Here is an 18,684-nt window from a genome sequence, read left to right on the forward strand (position 1 = left end):
GTGAGCTCAGTCTTTTTGTAAATTGGGAACAAACTTTACAACACTGTCTGCTTGCAACAAAATTGGACATTCATTTTTAAGCACACAACCTCATAACCAATTCTTTTAAGAAGAGAACTCCCTTTGTGTAATAAAAGGGAAGGTGGAGAGGAAAAAGGTCTGGGGTAGTGATTTAACAAACAGTCTTGTCTGGTGCTTCCACACTGAGGTTTGTGGAACACAGTAGACTTTTCACCATCACTCTTAGCTATCATGGCAAATAATTTTAGTGTGTTTGCATTTAATAGTTTGGCACATAGCTTTTATTCTGATTTTATTCTTACTTCAAGTCATTAGAAAGGCCTTGTACTCTTACAAATGCAATGACCAGAAGTGTCTTAAGTATACATACATGTTAAAGCCCACATACATGTTAAATGAAAATGTTAGACTAATAGTGATGTTAAAACTGTACGTCAAAAAATTACAAGCCAAAAAATATTGAAATAAATTTGTTACCTCTGCCATATAGGCACAGTAAATCTGGGAGGTTTTTTCCATAAAAAGCAAACCCAAATTTGATCTAGGATGAGTGCCAGAAATTTTTTCATAATGGTAGAATGTAGTTGCCTCCTCTGTTTTACAGTATAATTTTGGCAGTGTTAATGTCAATATATGAACTTCCTTAAGTGCATATATCCAAATTCCTCATCTAAAGGAATCTCATATCAAAAATCTACTAAAGACATCCAAGATTCTGCTGCTTTTAGTGTAGCAACAAAAAATAAAGTTGCATTTTTTAATATAAGCTCCATGTTTTCACATTCAATTTTTTGGTAACCCTAAATGTGCTTTCAGACTAAAGCTCAAAACTATAGAAATGAGGTTCAGTTTGCTTCCTTTCTAAATGTGGTCTAATAAAAGCTGGACTTGTAAAGTGATAGGTGCAGCTGAGATGGAAACTTCCTCTTTTCCCATTCCATTCAATTAATGAAAGCTGAACTTCAAAGTCTAAATGAGATCATTCGAAGTGCTAAAATTATCGAACACCGGAACTGTTTACTTTCCTATCTGACCCAGGAAAAAGAGAGATCTTGTAATGTAAAAGTAAAATTAAACCACTGAACTGAAGTTAGGAAACTTTAAAAGTTCTAGTGCAAGAAGTGGTGTTAACCTAGTTGAGAGGCATTTGTGCATAATTTTAAGTGACTCCCTTGATCGTCAAAACATCCTTTTTATGACTGACAGTAAAAGCTTTTCTGGGAGCTCTTAGTTGTGTGCTTCTCATAAAATTGCAATCCAGTGAGAATATATCTGAGCAACACCACTGACAAGCTATTAGAATATGCACTGCTATCATCAGGGGCTAGAGCTTTTCTATAGTATCATAACCACTTATGTTGTTATCACTAGTTTTGTAGTAGTTACCAGAAGTTTTTTAGTTGGTCAACTGCTTGTTGTTTTGCTGACAGCCTATAATATTTCTCCTGGGCTCTACTTGGTCTTTTTAAACCATGAGCATTGCCTATGCCACCAACTCTGGGAGCATGTAGCTAGGGGTCAGTGGATACTTAAACTTATTTGATTGACTTGGTTGATGGCAGTAAGCAGCAAATTGCTGCTGCAAACTAGGAAGTTGAAAGTTAATGCATATATATTTCTAAAGAATTATGGTCTTTGGCCAGAGATGGGGTGAGCTTCTGAAGTTCAATGGGAAAGTATAGGAGGGGACTGTGGAAGCTGGAGAGTGGAAGGGGAGTGAGGAATTCCTGGGCCAAGCCAAAAGGCATTAGTGGGCAGCAGGTAGTGAGCAGTGAGGTTTGCTGTAGTCATCATGAGTAGGGAGGAATATCTAAACAGAATCCAGGAAAACAGGAAAAAGGCACAAACTACTTGGGTTGCCAAAGACTGCCTATTTCTGTGTTTATTTAAACTAATTTTTGTGACACACACTTGTGATAAACAGAACACACACACACAGTCCTATTAAATGTAGCAAATTGCATGTGAGACTTGTTCGTCTGTCCACCTCCATAGGCCTTGCCCCCACGCTCCAGGGTTCCTTATACTGGCGGCAAACCACTGCAGCTGCTCTTCTGCTCTGTTATCCCACATGCCAGATGCAACCAGCCTGCCTAACCCAAGGTCCTTTGCACACCTATACTGGGTGTAGGGAGCCCTGCAGCCCTGTGCAGCAGGTGGAGGATCTGTATCTTTTGTATGCCCTTACATTTAATAGAACAATGGTAGGAGGCACATTTCCAGGTACACACTTTCTCAGCCCATACTTTCTCATAGGCCCTTTGGCCTATGAGCTGATCCATCCCTGCCCTTTTTGCGTGACTCAGCAAGTGAATTCTCATTCTTGTGATTCAAAAAAATTTAAGTGCTCTGGTCATTAATGAGGAAGTCTCAGGATATTTAGTTAAATCCCATCAAATTTATTTTTAATACTTCATTTAATTAATTAATTCCTTAATTGTATAGAACAATTGAATTAAGTGTATTTTCATTCTATGAGTTATGGTTTCCCCTCCCCAATACTTAGAATTGTCTGTCTTTTTCATTCTTATCCATCCAGAGAAAATAGAATCAGATCACAAAAAAAAATTTGTATGTGCCAAATTTCAAATGAAGCCATTTTTGCTCCAGATTTTTTTCAGAGATGTGTGATCAGGACTTTCTTTTTCCCCCTAGGAAAATCTGTAAAATTGTCACGAAACAAAATGGAAAGCTGAAGGTTTTAAAGGTTAATGTTTTGAAATTTCCTGTGTGTGGTATGGGAAGAGCTTTATCATTATTTGCAAACTTTATCACAGAAATTGCTGCAAATCATGCAATAACAATCCAGAAACAATTGTTTCAGTACTAAGTAGCATAGAATAAGAATAGCTTTATGCTGTAGGAGCCCTAGTTTTATTAAGATCTAGCTTGCTAGCACAGTGCAGAACTATTACATTTGCAAAACTGAATGAGCTGGTCAAAAGGCAGAGACTGGATTACTTTGGTGTTTCTTTTTTTCTCTTCTGCTCCCCTCTTTTCTCTCTGAGGAATTCTTGTACAGTAATTTTTAGCTTCAACTTAACCAACTATTAGCTTTCAACTTCCAAGAAGTTTTGATGGAAAATGCAATAGTTTAATTTCCTGTTAATTTCTACCAAAGTACGAGTTGGGTAGATTTTACAGTATTTTCATTATGAGTGTGATACTGTGATATCAGACTCTTAACTAGTATAAATCAGCATAGATTCATCGAAGCTATTCCTGTTAAACTCTTTCCCATCTTAAGAATGATGAAGGAAAAATATCTAGTGAAAGAAAAACATAATCTCAGTCAGAAAAATCAGAGAGGTAAGTATGTAGAAGAGGATGTAAAGTGTTTTCATTGGTATCTTATTAAATGAAGAGGAAAAAAAGAAAAATATCCTGTATTGGTTAGAATTTGGCATCCTGTGAATTTATTTCATTCACTGAGTACTCCTGGATTTGGATTTAGGATCATATGTTAAGCCTCATTCTTTTTTAAATATAATTTATCTTGTAAACTGTTTTTAAAGCATAGTTTCATGCTCTGTCAGAGTCTCACAATAGATTTTCTGTATTGTAAGACAATGTTTTTTCCCCATTATTTTTTAGAACTTATTTTGTCTTAACCTTTTATTTAAAATGTATATTCTGGGAAGTATTTGAGATTATAAGAAAAAGAACTATTCTAATGCTGTTTGTGTCCCTGACTGCATGTACATGATTAATTTTATTCTAATTAACTAGGCCATCTTGATTACACAGAAATGGCTCTGTGTTGGTCAATCTGTGGAGGGGCAGTGGCCCTTCAGTCAAGGGATAAGTTATGTTTTGGACTTACCCTCTATTATCAGACTTGAGGAGATTAAAGAGCCGAATTTATATTTGTGACAGGGCTACATGGACCAGCAATACTGGAGATGCTCCTTCTCTCAGCGTGAGCTAGCAGACGGCCTTATTCCTGGCCTTGGCTGCCCAGGCCAGGCGGGGTCGTTTGTACTGGCCCCAATCTCAGAGCCTGCAGGTAGCTGCACCTTGACCGAAAGTCAAAGGCGAGAAGGGGAAGTTCAGGACCCAGAGTAAAGGCAGCCCGGTCCGTCAAAGCCGAGCCGCTGCGGTCAGTAGTGGTCGCAGAGGTTTCAATTTCCGAGCCCGAGCTGCCTCCCTGCAGGGCAGGGGGGAGCCGCGAAACTGGCGGCTGGGTGATAAAGGCCGTTCCTTCCTTTCTCACTGGCATCAGGCTATTCAAATAAATAGGATGGAATCCTGGGCATTGCTATGAAAAAAGAAAAACCCCGGGGCATTGTTTTGATCGCTAATTCACGGCGAATGAAGTAGGACCTGCATTGCTGAGATTTAATCTCACGTACAATTTGATTAAAAAAAAAGATTTTCTATTTCGCACGCTCTCTAACAGCCTAAAACGGACCGCCCGCAATTTCCGCTCCGATGTTCGCACAGGGATGTCCCATGTTTGGTTTCGCTCCCGAGGTTCCCGGGCCCGCGCGCAGGGTGGCGCCGGCAGGTGGCGCTGTGGGCCCAGGCACGGCGCGCGCGCGGGCGGGAGGCGCTCCCTCCGCCGGCGGCCCCGCGCGGCCCGGGCTCCCCTTCCTTTCCTTCGCCTTCCTTCCCCCGGCCCTCCGCTGTTTTCGGTTTCTACAGATGTGCTCTTTTGAATGGTTTCAATAAAATTTTATTGCCGTCATTTGAAAAATAGTGGAATTATTGTGATTTGTGCAGCCTGGCAGAGGAGAGCCCGCCGGGGCTGGCCGCGACCGGTGCTCCCCGTTCCGCGGGCTCCCCTCGGGCATCGTGTACCCCACCGCGATTCCAACGTGCCAGGTGGCACTGGAACTGAAGCTTGCAGCCTTTCCTTTCTTTTTTTTTTTTTTAACCCCACAAGTAAAGTGGCCCATCGCGGTTCTGTAGGAGACTGTATCTATATTTTTTTTCAGCCCCCCAAACGAACCCCCAAGCATTCCCTGCTCCCCACAGGGGCCCACAGCCAACCTGATCTGGGCGGCGAGGGGACACACCAGGCTGGAGTTGGCTGCCTGGGAGTCTCTAAGCACCAGCGTGAAGTAGCAGACATTACAACACAGGCACGTTTTGTGAGAGGGCAGAAGTAACTCTGTGGCTAATAGTTGCTCTTTATACTGCTGCAAGCCTTCAGTGTTCCCGAGCACCCTTTTGAAGGCATACAGACATCGAGTACTGCAGGCAGATGTTATACGTGTCTGTCTCCATAAAATACATGACGCATATACAAGAGAGAGCCTTTCTTCATTTTTTTCTTTTTCTTTTTTTTTTTTTTTTTTTTTTTTTTTTTTTTTTTTTTTTTTTTTTTTTTTTTTTTTTTTTTTTTTTTTTTGTGTGTGCTTACCATATCACCTTGTCTCTCAAGGACAGCACATTGCTAAAATGCAGGCAGAGATTTATTGGAGGGACAAGAAGGACTTTACCCCTCCTGCTCCTCTCCCCGTCAGCTCACGTCTCCCACTCCTCTGCCAGTCTGGCATCCCCTATGCTCCACTGTGAGCTGGAAGAAAGCAAGCAGTATTACCCCCCCACCCTGTGCCATGGCTTGACATGAGGAATGTAGCTTGCTGTGGGAGAGAGGAGATGTACTTGCCCCAGAGTATAGGCACGTTGTTTCAGTCACCATAGCCACTCGGTTGCTTTCCCTGTCTTCCTTTCCCCTTTCTGGAATGTCCAGATAAACAACCTACGATGGAATCTGCACAGTAACAGTTTTCTTCCTTATAATGACTTGATACAGTGGATTCCATGAATAGAGATAGCAATAGTGACCTCATCATGAGATCTTGTAGGTACTCACATAAAAAAATAATAAATAAAGTCTTCAGAGTGCCTCAGTGTTGCTGTCATGCCTGCAGTATGCACTGCAGCTTCCTGCCAGAGGCTAGCTTCAGTTCAGAAGTACTGCCACTTCACCTGGAAGCCAAGAGTTGAATGTTGGACCCTACTTCTTGGCACAGTGCTGGGCCAAAATGACTCTACTACTGTTAATTTTGAAGGAAGTGTGGCTCTACTTGGCCTGTGTTATTACCACTGCACAACGCGGCTGTGTACCTACTGCTCAGACTGCTGTTTCTGTCTTGTTTAGAATTCCAGTTTCATGTATAACTTCAGAGAAGGGGATTTGAGGTCCTGAGTTACTCAGAAATCTTTAAAAGTTCCATCCTTAGCTTTTAGCTATCTGAATGGACTAATAATTAGTCAAAATCATTCCATAACTGAAATGGTGAGAGTGAGATACTGTGTATATTGAGTTGTTATCCAACTGGAAACTAAAATTCTCACCATTCTGTGAAATTCATAGTTAATGACTAATAATATAACCAGTATTAAAACTAACTTAATCTAGTCTTACAATGCTTGCAATAGATGGACATTCCTCTTCAGAGTTATTTTTCAGGGTGCTTATAAACATCACGGTCAGTTTATTCCATTTACTCTCTTGCTTCATGGTGAATAAGACTTAGGTAAAATTATCTGTAGTCAGTATGTGCCCATAGTATCATCCAATCATGTAAATTCAGGGGCACTATTTTTAATCAGACAATATAATTGGTACTAATCTTGAAATAAATGGTGCTCCTGAGAAGCAGGAGCTCCTGTCTTCTATGGAACACCATCTGTGTGGCTCATATGCAATCAGCAATATTTATATTAAATGCTATATATTCTGCCTCATCTACTGTTTGATTTCTTCTCTCATCCTATGAACCAAAACAGGAGTCACAACACTCGAGTTCTGACAAGTAATTTCTTCCCTCAGTCCATTATGCATACCTTGTTAATGCAGCTTTGTTCAACCCTTTTGTCAACCTACAGTGCTCATAGTACAGCCTATCTGCCCAGTGCAAGTTCTTTAGTTTACTTTCATTGTAATGCCTATAAAGCTTTTTATATATCCCCTTCATATCTTCTAAAACTTTGCTCTTTTCTCCACTTCATTGCAGTCATATGGATCTCACATTGTCTTGTCCCAAAATATCACATTAGATTATCTCCAGAAACACTGTTCTGCTTCTCATTTACTAGAAGACCACTTTCTTTTTTTTGCGCGTGTGTTTTTTTGTTGTTGTTTTGGTTTGGTTTTTTTGCATGCTTTTAAAAGGCAAAATTGTACTCTCTTGACTAAAAAAAATGAATAAAATTGAGCATACATTTTTCACATCGCCATTTTGCTAACAAATGTGCTTTTCTTGTTCTTTCTCTTTTCTTACATGGCAAGGGGTTTGTAAGCAAACTGGATGAATTCATTCACTGGTTAAATGAAGCCATGGAAACAACAGAGAATTGGACTCCTCCTAAAGCAGAGACAGACAGCCTTAAACTGTACCTGGAGACACACTTGGTAGGACAAGATTACACTATGATTACTATCAGTAATTGAAGTGTTCTGCTGTGCTTTTTATTTGATTATTATTTTTAATTACTAGTGTGCATCTATATTTTAATGTAAGATTTGCAGCATTACAGTTTATTTTAATGAAAATAGCAACAAATTATTTTCTGTATTTGAAATATGTACTGATAGCTTTGTAAAGATAAATTAAAAGTCAGAATTACATTACAATTCAGAATTTATCTCCAAAACTGAAAGAAAATGGCAATAGCAAAAGGAGAAAGGATAATGTTTTTTCTGCTGATCATTCTAGGATTTTTACTCCACTGTAACATTAACAAAAGTCTTTCTAGTGTGTAACTTATTCTCTCTCCCATATTTTTAACACACAGAGTAATTTAAATAAAAATTTGAAATAGTTAATAATTTTACTTGATGTACATTTCTGTCATGTAATTAATACAACTGTCACTAACCTTGTTCTTGTGCAAAAAGTTAAAAAACTGAGTGGAAGTAGAAAACATTTGGATGAATAATCTTCTGAATATATTGCAGGCTAGATTTATAGATTGAGAAATATTTGATAAAGCTTATGGGACTTTCACTGAATTCTTCTAAGAGCTGTTTCTCGTTATGAGGTGAAACAAAGAGCTGCATTAAATCAGGCATTAAGTCCTCAAAAGTAAGATTTAATGCTGAAGGTAGAGAATAGAGCTCAATGTATGCTGTTCAATGGGCAGGTGTCTTCACAGGTAAACTACTCTAGCTAGTAAAAGCAACAAAAAAAGAATGGAAAATCAAGCAAAGAGATTTTCTCTCATTCTGCCAAAATCTTAGGTTCTTACCAGTATGAAATGGAAGATACACAGTGATAACACTACCTTTAGCCAATGACCTAGACATCCCACCTAGATAAAACAGTACATTAACTGACCCACAACAGAGCATCAACCCCCAAAGCTCAGTCTCATTTCCAGTCTCTGATAATCTTATGGTAGAAAAGTATTTGACAGTCCCAGGAAGTCATGTGATGCATTGCAGGAAAAAATGTCATCCTAATCTCTACTGTAATACTGGAGTGACCATTATTAAATTAATTAAGTATACATTAACCACATATACAATTAGAACCAAATTGAAAACTGTCTTCAGAATTTCAACTACAAAGCAGGCTCTTGTGCCTTTTCTTCTTAAACAATTTCTGTTGTAGTAGCACCCAGGGGCAGTCAGTAAATTGTGGTAGTCTATCAAATGCAGTATGAGGACACTGCATTTTTGCCTTACTTTGTGGATTTTGGGGTTTGGGGTGGAGCTGTTTTTTTTCCTTGTGCTGCACACACTTGGTCCCATGATTCCCACTGTGTTTGCAGGTGCTCTGAAGATACAGAGCACGTTGTAAAATCAGACCTCAGAAAAGGCACTGGTCAATTTGTTTTCCTTGTACTCTGCAACATGAAACTTTTGTCAAGATAAGTTTTTATGAGTAGAATTGCAATTTTCACTCTTGACTGGATAAAAAGAAACATTTTACAGGAACAGGACAATCACCAGGCTGAGTACTTCTCACAGTTAATTTCTTTTTCCCTTTCTTCCATGGCGAGGAGCACAGTAGCTCATTTGTAGGCAAACGACTTCCAACTTTGCCATGTGGTTCTCTGAGAGGTGAGGCCAAACCCATCTATATCAGACTGGAATGTGGAACAGTAGCTTAGAGGCAATTGCTTCACTGCTAGAGGTAGTCTGAATAAATGAGTATGTGGGCACCTGTACAACCTCACTTTCCCTTGCCAGCACCTGGGTTCCCAGCTGCACTCTCTATATCTGCGTATCTTTGGGGCAAGAAAATCGTTATATGCTTCAGGATGACTATGTTATGAAACAAGTTGGGTTTTTCCTTTACTTCTCTGAAGAAATAAAATGTCTAAAGAGCAGTTCAATTTCAATTTGAAAATATTATAATTATTTTTATGGCATCTATAGTCAGTGAAAACCCACTGTATAACCTGAAAAAACATAACTCTGAGTTTTCTTTTTTGGATTTCAGAAAAGATATACTATCATACCAGTTTATACACAGCAGAAAAAAGAGCATTTTTATAGCAGGGAAGATAGTGATTTTTATTAATTAGATTTTCAGCTTTTCAGTGGCATTTATCTGTCAGACATCCTAATCTGTGTTTAAACAGAAGTGTATGAACTTCAATTCACATTAAACTCAATGTTGAAATTTCCCTTAGTCGAGCATTGTAAGACTGGTGATCAAGGTCTTTGTGAGGGACTTATACTTCACATTTTCTTCTTTTGCCAGTCAGGTTATACATGTTGTCGGACTCATCTAAGATCTGTTGAAGTAAAGGACTTGGAACTTAGAACTTTACAAGATAAGGTTCCAGACTTAGGAGTTTATAGTACAGACACTGATAACAAACTAACTTGGAAAACAATGGAAAACAAAGAAAATGTCTTAGTTCTTTTCTATGTACTGCATCTACACTAGCAAATCTCATAACTATGATTCCTCTCTAATGTAGATTTTCTCATCATAGAATAAGTGAAAAATCGGTGTAGATAAGTATTTTTATTAGTAGAGACATGGCCTTAGCCTTTGGCACAAGTTATCAATTTCACTACCTGTGGTAATTGTTTTCTTGGAAATATGTTTGTTGCGATAACAAAATTAGTGCCATAAAGAGAGAATATTTTGCATTCATGAGTGAAATCTCTTCTGTCAAAATCTAAGAAGAGGAGAACAGAAAAAATGTACTTGTTCCCTTTCTCATTATTGGCTGGGGAAAGTCCTGCTAAGGCAACAAGGACAGGGTTCTGAGCATCCTCCAAGTTTTTCACTTTGTAAAATTCTAGACTGTCATTTTAGGATTCCAGTGTAAACTGTTGATAAATGATTGAATTTTAAAGTCTCTCTTCACTCAGCCTTGCTTTTCACTATCTTTGACATTTTGAGAAATAGTGTGGCACAGACACTTAAAGAGATTGTGTTTAAAAAAAAGGCATCACAAGAAACCTACAACAAAACTTATTTGAATCTTTGCTCACATGAGGAGTCAAATCTCTTGAACAGGATGGCGATGTAAGTCTCTGTTAACAAGCATCATGGCATGACATCCTTCAGCTTAAATTGGTAGCATTCCCCAAACAACGTTGCTTAATTCTTTTATATGATCTGGCAATATTGTCCACCTAGGATGTTAATCAACACTTTGAAGCAGACGAATAGTGTTTGTCTATTGCTCTTGGCTCAGCAAGAGCTGCCTGCAGGCATTTCTGTAACTGTCTGAAGCTCCTGAAATAGTGAAGCACTTTGTTGTGAAGGTGGAAGGCAACCTCTCCTCAAGTTGATCCGTTTTTCCCAATTATATCATCTGTGCAGAGACTAACTGGAGAGTTCCTGGGTCACCCAGGGAATACATGACTAAATGCACTGTGTGCACAAAGGCACAGGCCTGATACCCAAATATGCTACAATTATAATTATTGACTGTAGGACAAATTGGAATTTCATTCTTAAATCACAGTTACAACTTAAACTCCATAGATTTTTCCGTGATGAGTAACCATACAGTTTGCTAAATAGCATGATCTTTTCCTATAAATTGAAAGGTAGTCTACATATTGAATGTGTGCCACAATAGGCAATCTTCAGTGTGGAGAACTTTTTCTTGCAAATTTTAACACCAAGTTCCCTGATGTTCTGCAGAACAGAAGTTGCTATATGCTTCATTTTAGATTACACCAAAGCACAAAGCTATAAATGAAAATGCTATCAGAGATCCATGGAATAGTGATTGAAATTATTCTTTCAATTTTACAGGTCTTCACAACTGAGTAACATCAGTTAAACTGATTTGGGAGCTGCGTGCTTCCCATTCATATGGAAGGGCTGACATGGAGCAGCCACCACTTGAACATCTGGCACTCTGCAGGCAGCCACCCAAGCCAGCAGATGTCGAAAACACTAATACGTTTTCATAAAACAGGGGTGTTTTTCAGGAGAAATCTACTTTCTCACAAAGGCCTCAGTCAGTCCTGCTAGAGAAAAAAGTGAGGCAGGTTTTGAATTTTGTGAACATTTAGGCTCAAATCCATTCCCAATGAAAAGATAACCTCATTTACCTTACCAAAAAAGGAACTTCTGAAAATGGTTTCTGATTCATTTTATCTTTTGTATCCTTTTCTGTTATGCTGATTCTTTCCCATTGGCAACCTGATCAAAATCAGCTACTAACAGACTGGTGGTATGCAAATCAATTTTCATCAAAAACAGTATCCTGAAGGCAGCTTATGAGCTAAAAGCATCTATCTAGGTGGTACTGCTGTGCTTGTGAAACCAAGCACACTTTCTTATCGGCTCGAGAGATAAGAATTCACCATATTGCTTTTGACCATTTTAGTTTGCTAAAACAGATGTTTAACTTTATCCCTGGCCGTACAAGATGCGTTGTTTTAGCACAGTGAAAGAAGTAAGCTAGCAAATGAGGAAATGTGAAGAACTGTTGAGGGAAAGGTTTAGACAAGAGGCACTATATATATTTGCTAAGGACTGAAACTTTTAATTCTGTAGTCTCAACTTTTTCCTTTGTTGTTAACACAGTACTCATTTTCTTGTTGCTACACAACTTCTAGTTTACACCATACTGTGGTGAACTCTTAGGTTTTTTTGTCCTAAACCATGTCTGTGTCTAGTATCATATTTAGAGCTGTGTAATACAAGACTTTTAAATGGGAACCTGCAAGTGAAAAAGATAATTTGTTGGAAATTCTTAAATCCTTCTTGCATTATGTTGGCAAACAATAATTTTCAGTAGAGAAAAAATTAATTAGGGAGAAGTCTTCTTAGAAATTTGGAATTAGTAGTCAGGCACTTTTGTTCTAACAGTCTTACTCTTAAGAATTTGTGTAAAATTCTGAAATCCTGAGTACAAAGAACAAAGAAGAGAGAGAGTAATGACAGATTTTGCATTTTTTCTTCAAAACCAGATAAAGAATGGTTTCCATGTGATATAGTAGTTTCTTTCAAAGTGGCTGTTCACTTTTCTCCTTTTGAGTAATGCCGTTGCTGTAACCTGCCTACATTTAAGTTTGTAACGGGGAGAAGAGCAAATCATAGAATCATACAATAGTTTGTGTTGGAAGGGACCTTTAAAGCTCATCTAGTCTATCCCCCTTGCAATGAGTAGGGACATCTTCAACTGCATTAGATTGCTCAGAGCCCCTTCCAATCTGACCTTTAATATTTCCAGGGAGGGGAATCCACCACTTCTCTGGACAACCCTGTGCCAGTGTTTTATCAATCTCATTGTGAAAAATTTCTTCCTTATATGTAGTATAAATCCACCCTCTTAGTTTAAAACCATTACCCCTAGTCCTATCACAAGAGGCCCTGCTAAAAATATGTTCCCATCTTGGGAGCTGGACTAAATAATCTCCAAATCCTAATAATCTCCAATCCTAACTATTCTGGGATTCTGTGATGTTCCTTATAAACCCCCTTCAGGTACTGAAAGGCTGAACAACTCCAACTCTGTCAAGCCTTTACTCCTAGAGTGGTGCTCCCATCCCTCTGATCGTTTTCATGGCCCTTCTCTGCACCCGCTTCAAAAGGTTCATGTCTTTCTTGTACTGGGGACCTCAGACCTGGATGCAGTACTCCAGATGGGGTCTCAGAGCAGAGCAGAGGGGCAGAATCACCTCCCTGGACCTGCTGGCTGCACTGCTTTCAATGAAACCTCAGGATGCTGTTGGTTTTTGGGGCTGTGAGCACTCATTGCCGGCTCATGTCCACCTTCTTATCCACCAATACCCCCAAGTCTTCCACAGGGCTTTTCTCGGTGTTTCACTTTACTCTCATTGTAGCTGTTGGTATAAGAAAAGATGGCAGCTGGAAGTTTCCTGTTTCTCCAGATAGCACAAACAGGAATTGCTTGTCACTCGTGGAAAGAATGGAAGAGGATGACCTCCTTGAAAAAAAAATAATTGTTCATACAATGGTTATTTACTTCTCGGGGGTTTTTTTTAGACAAAAATATATGTTATGTTTTATTGAAACTAGAATAGCAAATATTGTTCTGTATAAAGTACAAGGATGGCATGTAGTTATTACAGTGCAAAGTGTGGTTTGGATATGCCACATACAAGTCCTTTTTAGCCTAGAATTATATTAACGTTCTCAGTCACCATATTTACTTGTTGCAGTCTTAAAATATCGTTGACCAAGCATCACTAGTATTTCAAAGCAAATTAGACAAGTAGATTCACACTAGCATTTACTTCCCTTCTGTATATAAAGTTTAGATGTCATTTCCATTCTAGAACCAAATCCTCTTAAGATACGGGGGGATTTGAATTTTATTATCTTAAGAGAAATGAAATAAGAATTTTTCTGTGTCCATTGTAAATGTTTCTCGCCACATCATGGCTCAGCACCTTCTTAGCTGTAAACAGCAAATGCTTTCATACAGAAAATAGATTGTATTTTCACATTTAAGAAATTGTGTTGGTGAAGTAATGATGCTTCTGCGATATTTTATGATAACTGATTGTTTGTAACAAGTTTGCTATGTCTGGAAAAAAATCATTCTCATCTCCCTGGAAAAACTCATTTTCTGAAAAATGTCAGTTTAGAGAAGTATTAAATATCTGTTCTCATTGAAAAAATAAGTTTAAATATACATGCCTTGGGCTAATGTAGCAATGGTAGTGGTAATTTTATTAAGGGTATTAAAGCCTCTGAAATGGCTAAGTTATGTATAGTGCTTTTGTTATATGGGAATTTCCAATGTCCATGGCAGCAAGTTTAGATATTTTTCTCAAAATACAGTGTACTATCTGCTGGATGATGGTGCTTAAAAGTCTGAGCACCATGAGTGGACTGATCTTTTGTTTGTCTAAGGACTTCAGTTTAAATTTCTGAATTTTACAGTTTTTTTTATCTTAAAAGGCATTTTGGGTATACATGGATTCCTGAATGTATATCCTTTCATATAGGAAGCAGTCTGCAGAACATACTAACCAGAGATACAGACTAAACTCAGCAGATTTCACAGGCAAATAAAATTACTTAATAGGAAGTAAGATAGCAAACTTAAACAAAGGGAATACATGTATATTGTCAGTTGTGAATATTATTCAGCTTTTAAAATCCATAAAACCAGTAACCTCTAAGTAAGTTTTTCTGTTTCTTGAGTTAAAGGACCTGAGAACATGAAAAGGAAATGTTGATGTCATTATAATACATTTGGCTCTACCTGTGTTATAGTCTGAAGCCAGAGAGCATACAGTTGCTGGCAGTGGGAAAAATAGAGGTTTCTAATCTGTTTGGACTGTTCTTTGAATTTCAGCAATTTTTTTTGTGACTAAGGAAGAGAAAAATCAGGTATATAAGAGAGAATGGATATATATCCTGCTAATAACAGCACTGCTGTCCTGACCAATACAAAAATACTGCACTTGATCTAAAGATGTTTCCCATAAGTTCATGCAGTAAAGAAGAGCTGACACAAACCTTCTTTGTAAGGAGAAGGAGTGGACCATGTTTATGGTCCTGGCAGCAAGAAGTAGGAGGTCTATTGTGATAGACATCTATTGTTACTATATGTGCTTTTAATGAAGAAAAGAACTGTTCATTTACTATCCTCCTGTACTGTTGCTACCAGGTATTACCACACAGTCCCACTCCAGAGGTTTATTTTGTGCAAACCTGTAGCATAAGAAATAGTTTCCTGGAGACTGAATAATCTTAAGGGTACTACTTTTTTCTAAACCTGTCTTTCAAGTTTATGGATACCTAACCTTGATTGTATTTATTTTGGTTTTTGATTGGTTCAAGCCTTCTCAGGACATTTTTTGCTACTGCCCTAGATTTGCATTGTTGTGCATAGGAAGGGGATAGGACCCCATAATAAAAGGTAGCTCTGCTGGGCCTGTCTGTAATGTATTAGTTGTTAACTCGCTCCATGGGAAGTTGTCCCAGCTTTTCTAGTTCTGAGAGCCACAGTTGTCTCTGGACAGAGGCAGAGCATATTAGGGTGTCATCCTAAAGTAGTTTTGCTTCTTCTACTGAAGAAAAAGGGAAAATTGTAATGTCCAAAATCTGAACTGTATCACTTGTGAGGATTTTGATGTCTTGTATTTTAAGTATATGAAAATATAGAGTGTGGTCTATGTTTCAAGAACAACTATATTGCTCTGTTGTTTTGTTTCTTTTTATTCATTATGCTTGAGGTTTAAAAATTTAAAATTTTCACCAATATCCAGGATGCTTTTAAGCTAATGTTTATTTCTTTGGAAGAGGAAGCGATGAGATCCTTAAAACATGGTGTTGTTTTACGTGCAAGAATATAGCAGGAGGTATGTTCCTCTGAGTATGTATTAAATACCCATTATAATTTTCTTAGGAAACAAGGCCAAACACTGTCAGAGAACAATAAAACGCAGATCATTCAGTCTTTGAAAAATGTTTAAATTCATTTGCACTTATTGGTGAAGCTGAACAAGGCCGGGTAACTTGATTGGCAGCGTTACAAATGTTCGCCTCCTCTCAAGCCTCACTACCCAAAATTGTAAAACTCTCAGGTGCCAAGGTATCCCAAAATGCAGACATTGTATTTAACGTATCTGTTACTCAACACTGTCTGAGTGCTGAAAGTTAGCGATTCCACTGAGTCCATTGTTGCCTGGCCTGCAGAAGAAATAATTTGCATACAGGGGATTCAGTGCCCATAGTGATATAATGAAATCAAACTGCCATTATAACACACTCTGAACTAACTTGATCATGAATTTTCAGTGAAAGTATTTGACATAAGTTCTGACTTAGAAGCTTTGTAGCTTTACATATGACAACTTGATCATGCTTTGTACAAAATTTTATCATTGTAACAACTTTTGAAACACCTTTCAAAATTGTTTGAAAGTAATGTTTATTTTATTAATAAACTGCATAAAGCTTATCTAGGAACTCTGTTAACTGTAATTTTTATGTCTATTCAAATGCATGCTATTGCCTGAAATTTTAGTATGCCAGTATTATCAATAAAGATGTAGTCAGTAATTTGGTTTTGAAAGTGAAATGAAATTTATTTTTATAAAATTCTGAGATTGGAAATCATTGAAAGATTATAATGCCAGGATCTCAAAGGAAATACAATCACACTTTCAGTAACATTTAAACTATATTTGCTTTTACTTACCTGCCAAGAGCTATGGTACACTCCCATGGGTTCTCTGCTATGTGTCTCAGATACATAATATGATTCACACATTAAGTACTAGAAGTAATACGATTCTTCTCTGTGTTTTGGTGTTTGCAATACCAAAGCATTCAGCAGAAATATAGAAAATCCAGGAATGAATGGAGGTTTTGATTGCTAAATGTTTTTCTTTGCATCTTCTATGATATTTATTTTTTCTTCCATTTCTTAATTCTGTAGGTGAATTGGGTAAATAATTTAGAATCTTAATTTATTAGCTAAATTTTGCTAAGAAGGCTTTTTAGTTTACCTTTAAGTAGCATAAAACCTTATATCTGTACATACATAAAACAAGTTACATCTCCTTCATTTTCCCCTGGAATTTGAATAGAACTAAAATCCTTCAAGGATTGTTTTAAAACTACATAGTGTTATTTATTGCCAGAGAGTGCTTTTTGGTCTGTTAGTTAGTAAATTTATATTTAAATACTATTTATCTATGTATTATGTTTCACTTGGTAACTTCATATTTACCAAGGCTGCTATGCCCCATGAATTTATCTTTGTTTTGGAAAGCTGTTATGTCTTGGTATATCTCTGATATATCTTTTTTCTACATATGATAGGACAGTACAATGTGGACATATTTTGTTTAGATAGTTTTCGGGAATTGTGTGTCTCCACGTAGAAGAAGCGTACCTAGGGATGTGTGAGATCAGACAGGGCAAGGACTCAGAAGATTCTGTGTGTTTTTTTGCAGATTCTTTCCGAAGAAGCTCAAGAAGGCAAGAAATGATTAAGGGTGGTTGTATACAGTGGACGGCATGTGCAATTCGCCATGATTATGGCAACTTAGCAATTGTACAGCCATTTGGCCTGTGTCATTTCCTGTATGTGTTCTTCTATCCCTCTTGATAGTAAACAAACAGATTCAATTTAGGAAGCCTCATATGAAGTTTTTTTGACAATGTGAAATGTTCAGACAGACAAAATCAAAGAGAAATTTACATAGTGAAACACAGAAAATAGAGTTGGTAGCAGAAGAATTTACATGAGTTTGAAATAAAAATATCTGCAAAAATACCCTCTATGTCTTCTAAATCTGCAAAATAGGCTTTCTGGATAGTGGGGCTAACTATCCTTTTTCTCTATATCTAAATTTATGCATTCAAAACTTGGCTAAATTACCTAAGACATGATGAGGTATGAGAAACACAATGAGGAATGAGAAACAGAAACTGAAGGACGTAAAGTATTTTGTATGAGGAAAATAGTGCTATTCATGTTTAAGAGGTAACAAAGGGAAAAAACATTGATTGTCTAATACTGGAATGGCAGAAGCTTTGACAGAGAAGAAAGGGGTGGGGTAATTTTACAAAAGTATCAATTACTATAGGACTGCTGAAGTGGAGCCTGCCCCCTCATATTTAGTTTTGTGGCATGCGAAAGACCTAAGTTACTACTGTGTCAGTGCGTTGCAGTCCTCACTCTCATGTTTTTATCCAGTCTAGATTTAATGGTCTCAAGGGATCAGGCCTTTCACTGTTTCCCTTAGGAGGTTATTATACAATCTAATAGATTTGACTTTCTGTGGAAATTTCACTGGTATTTATCTTAAATTTTCTCTTAATTTAATTCCATTAGTTTAATCTACTATAACCTCTGATAATGTACTAAGTCTTCTTTCTGCCTGGTGTTCAGATTCATAGAATATAAGTAGATAATAGGGACTCTTTTCTCTTAATCAATACTTAGTCTTGCTTATTTCTTATGGGTTCCACCGTTTCCACCTTTAAACATATTTTACTTGCTCTTCACTAAACTCCCAATACTTTGTCTCCTCGTAAATGTGGTTGATTCCTCACAGACAAAAAAGTACATTCAGATCAAGTGAAAGACGAAGAATGTGTGTGAGTGATCAGAAGGTAAAATCATTCCCAGGATTGCTATAGTTAGCTCATTACTAAGCATTTTGATCTCAGGATGTTCAGTTAATATTATGTTTAAATGAATGATAGACTTACACAGAAAAAATGATCTGAGCAGTTAAACCATCTTACATCTGATCTGCATCTACAGTGTCATAATGCCAGCATGAGA

The 18,684-nt window shown here is 37.6% G+C and overlaps 1 protein-coding gene across 9 annotated transcripts in view; it reads left to right on the forward strand.

Moving 5' to 3' along the window:
* Positions 1–18,684, forward strand: part of AKAP6 (A-kinase anchoring protein 6) — a 322,400-nt gene that overhangs the window by 107,133 nt on the left and 196,583 nt on the right. For all 9 annotated transcript variants that reach the window (XR_005565501.1, XR_005565502.1, XM_039386513.1 and 6 more), the window contains one exon: positions 7,265–7,387. Coding sequence is in view for 7 of the 9 variants with exons in the window: in XM_039386513.1 (XP_039242447.1) it covers positions 7,265–7,387 (123 nt within the window). In the remaining 2 variants the exon portion in view is untranslated. The remainder of the gene's footprint in view (positions 1–7,264; positions 7,388–18,684) is intronic.

Source organism: Pipra filicauda, unplaced genomic scaffold (assembly GCF_003945595.2).
Source record: "Pipra filicauda isolate LSUMZ 115617 unplaced genomic scaffold, ASM394559v2 scaffold11_size5308982_pilon, whole genome shotgun sequence".
Taxonomy (NCBI): domain Eukaryota; kingdom Metazoa; phylum Chordata; class Aves; order Passeriformes; family Pipridae; genus Pipra; species Pipra filicauda.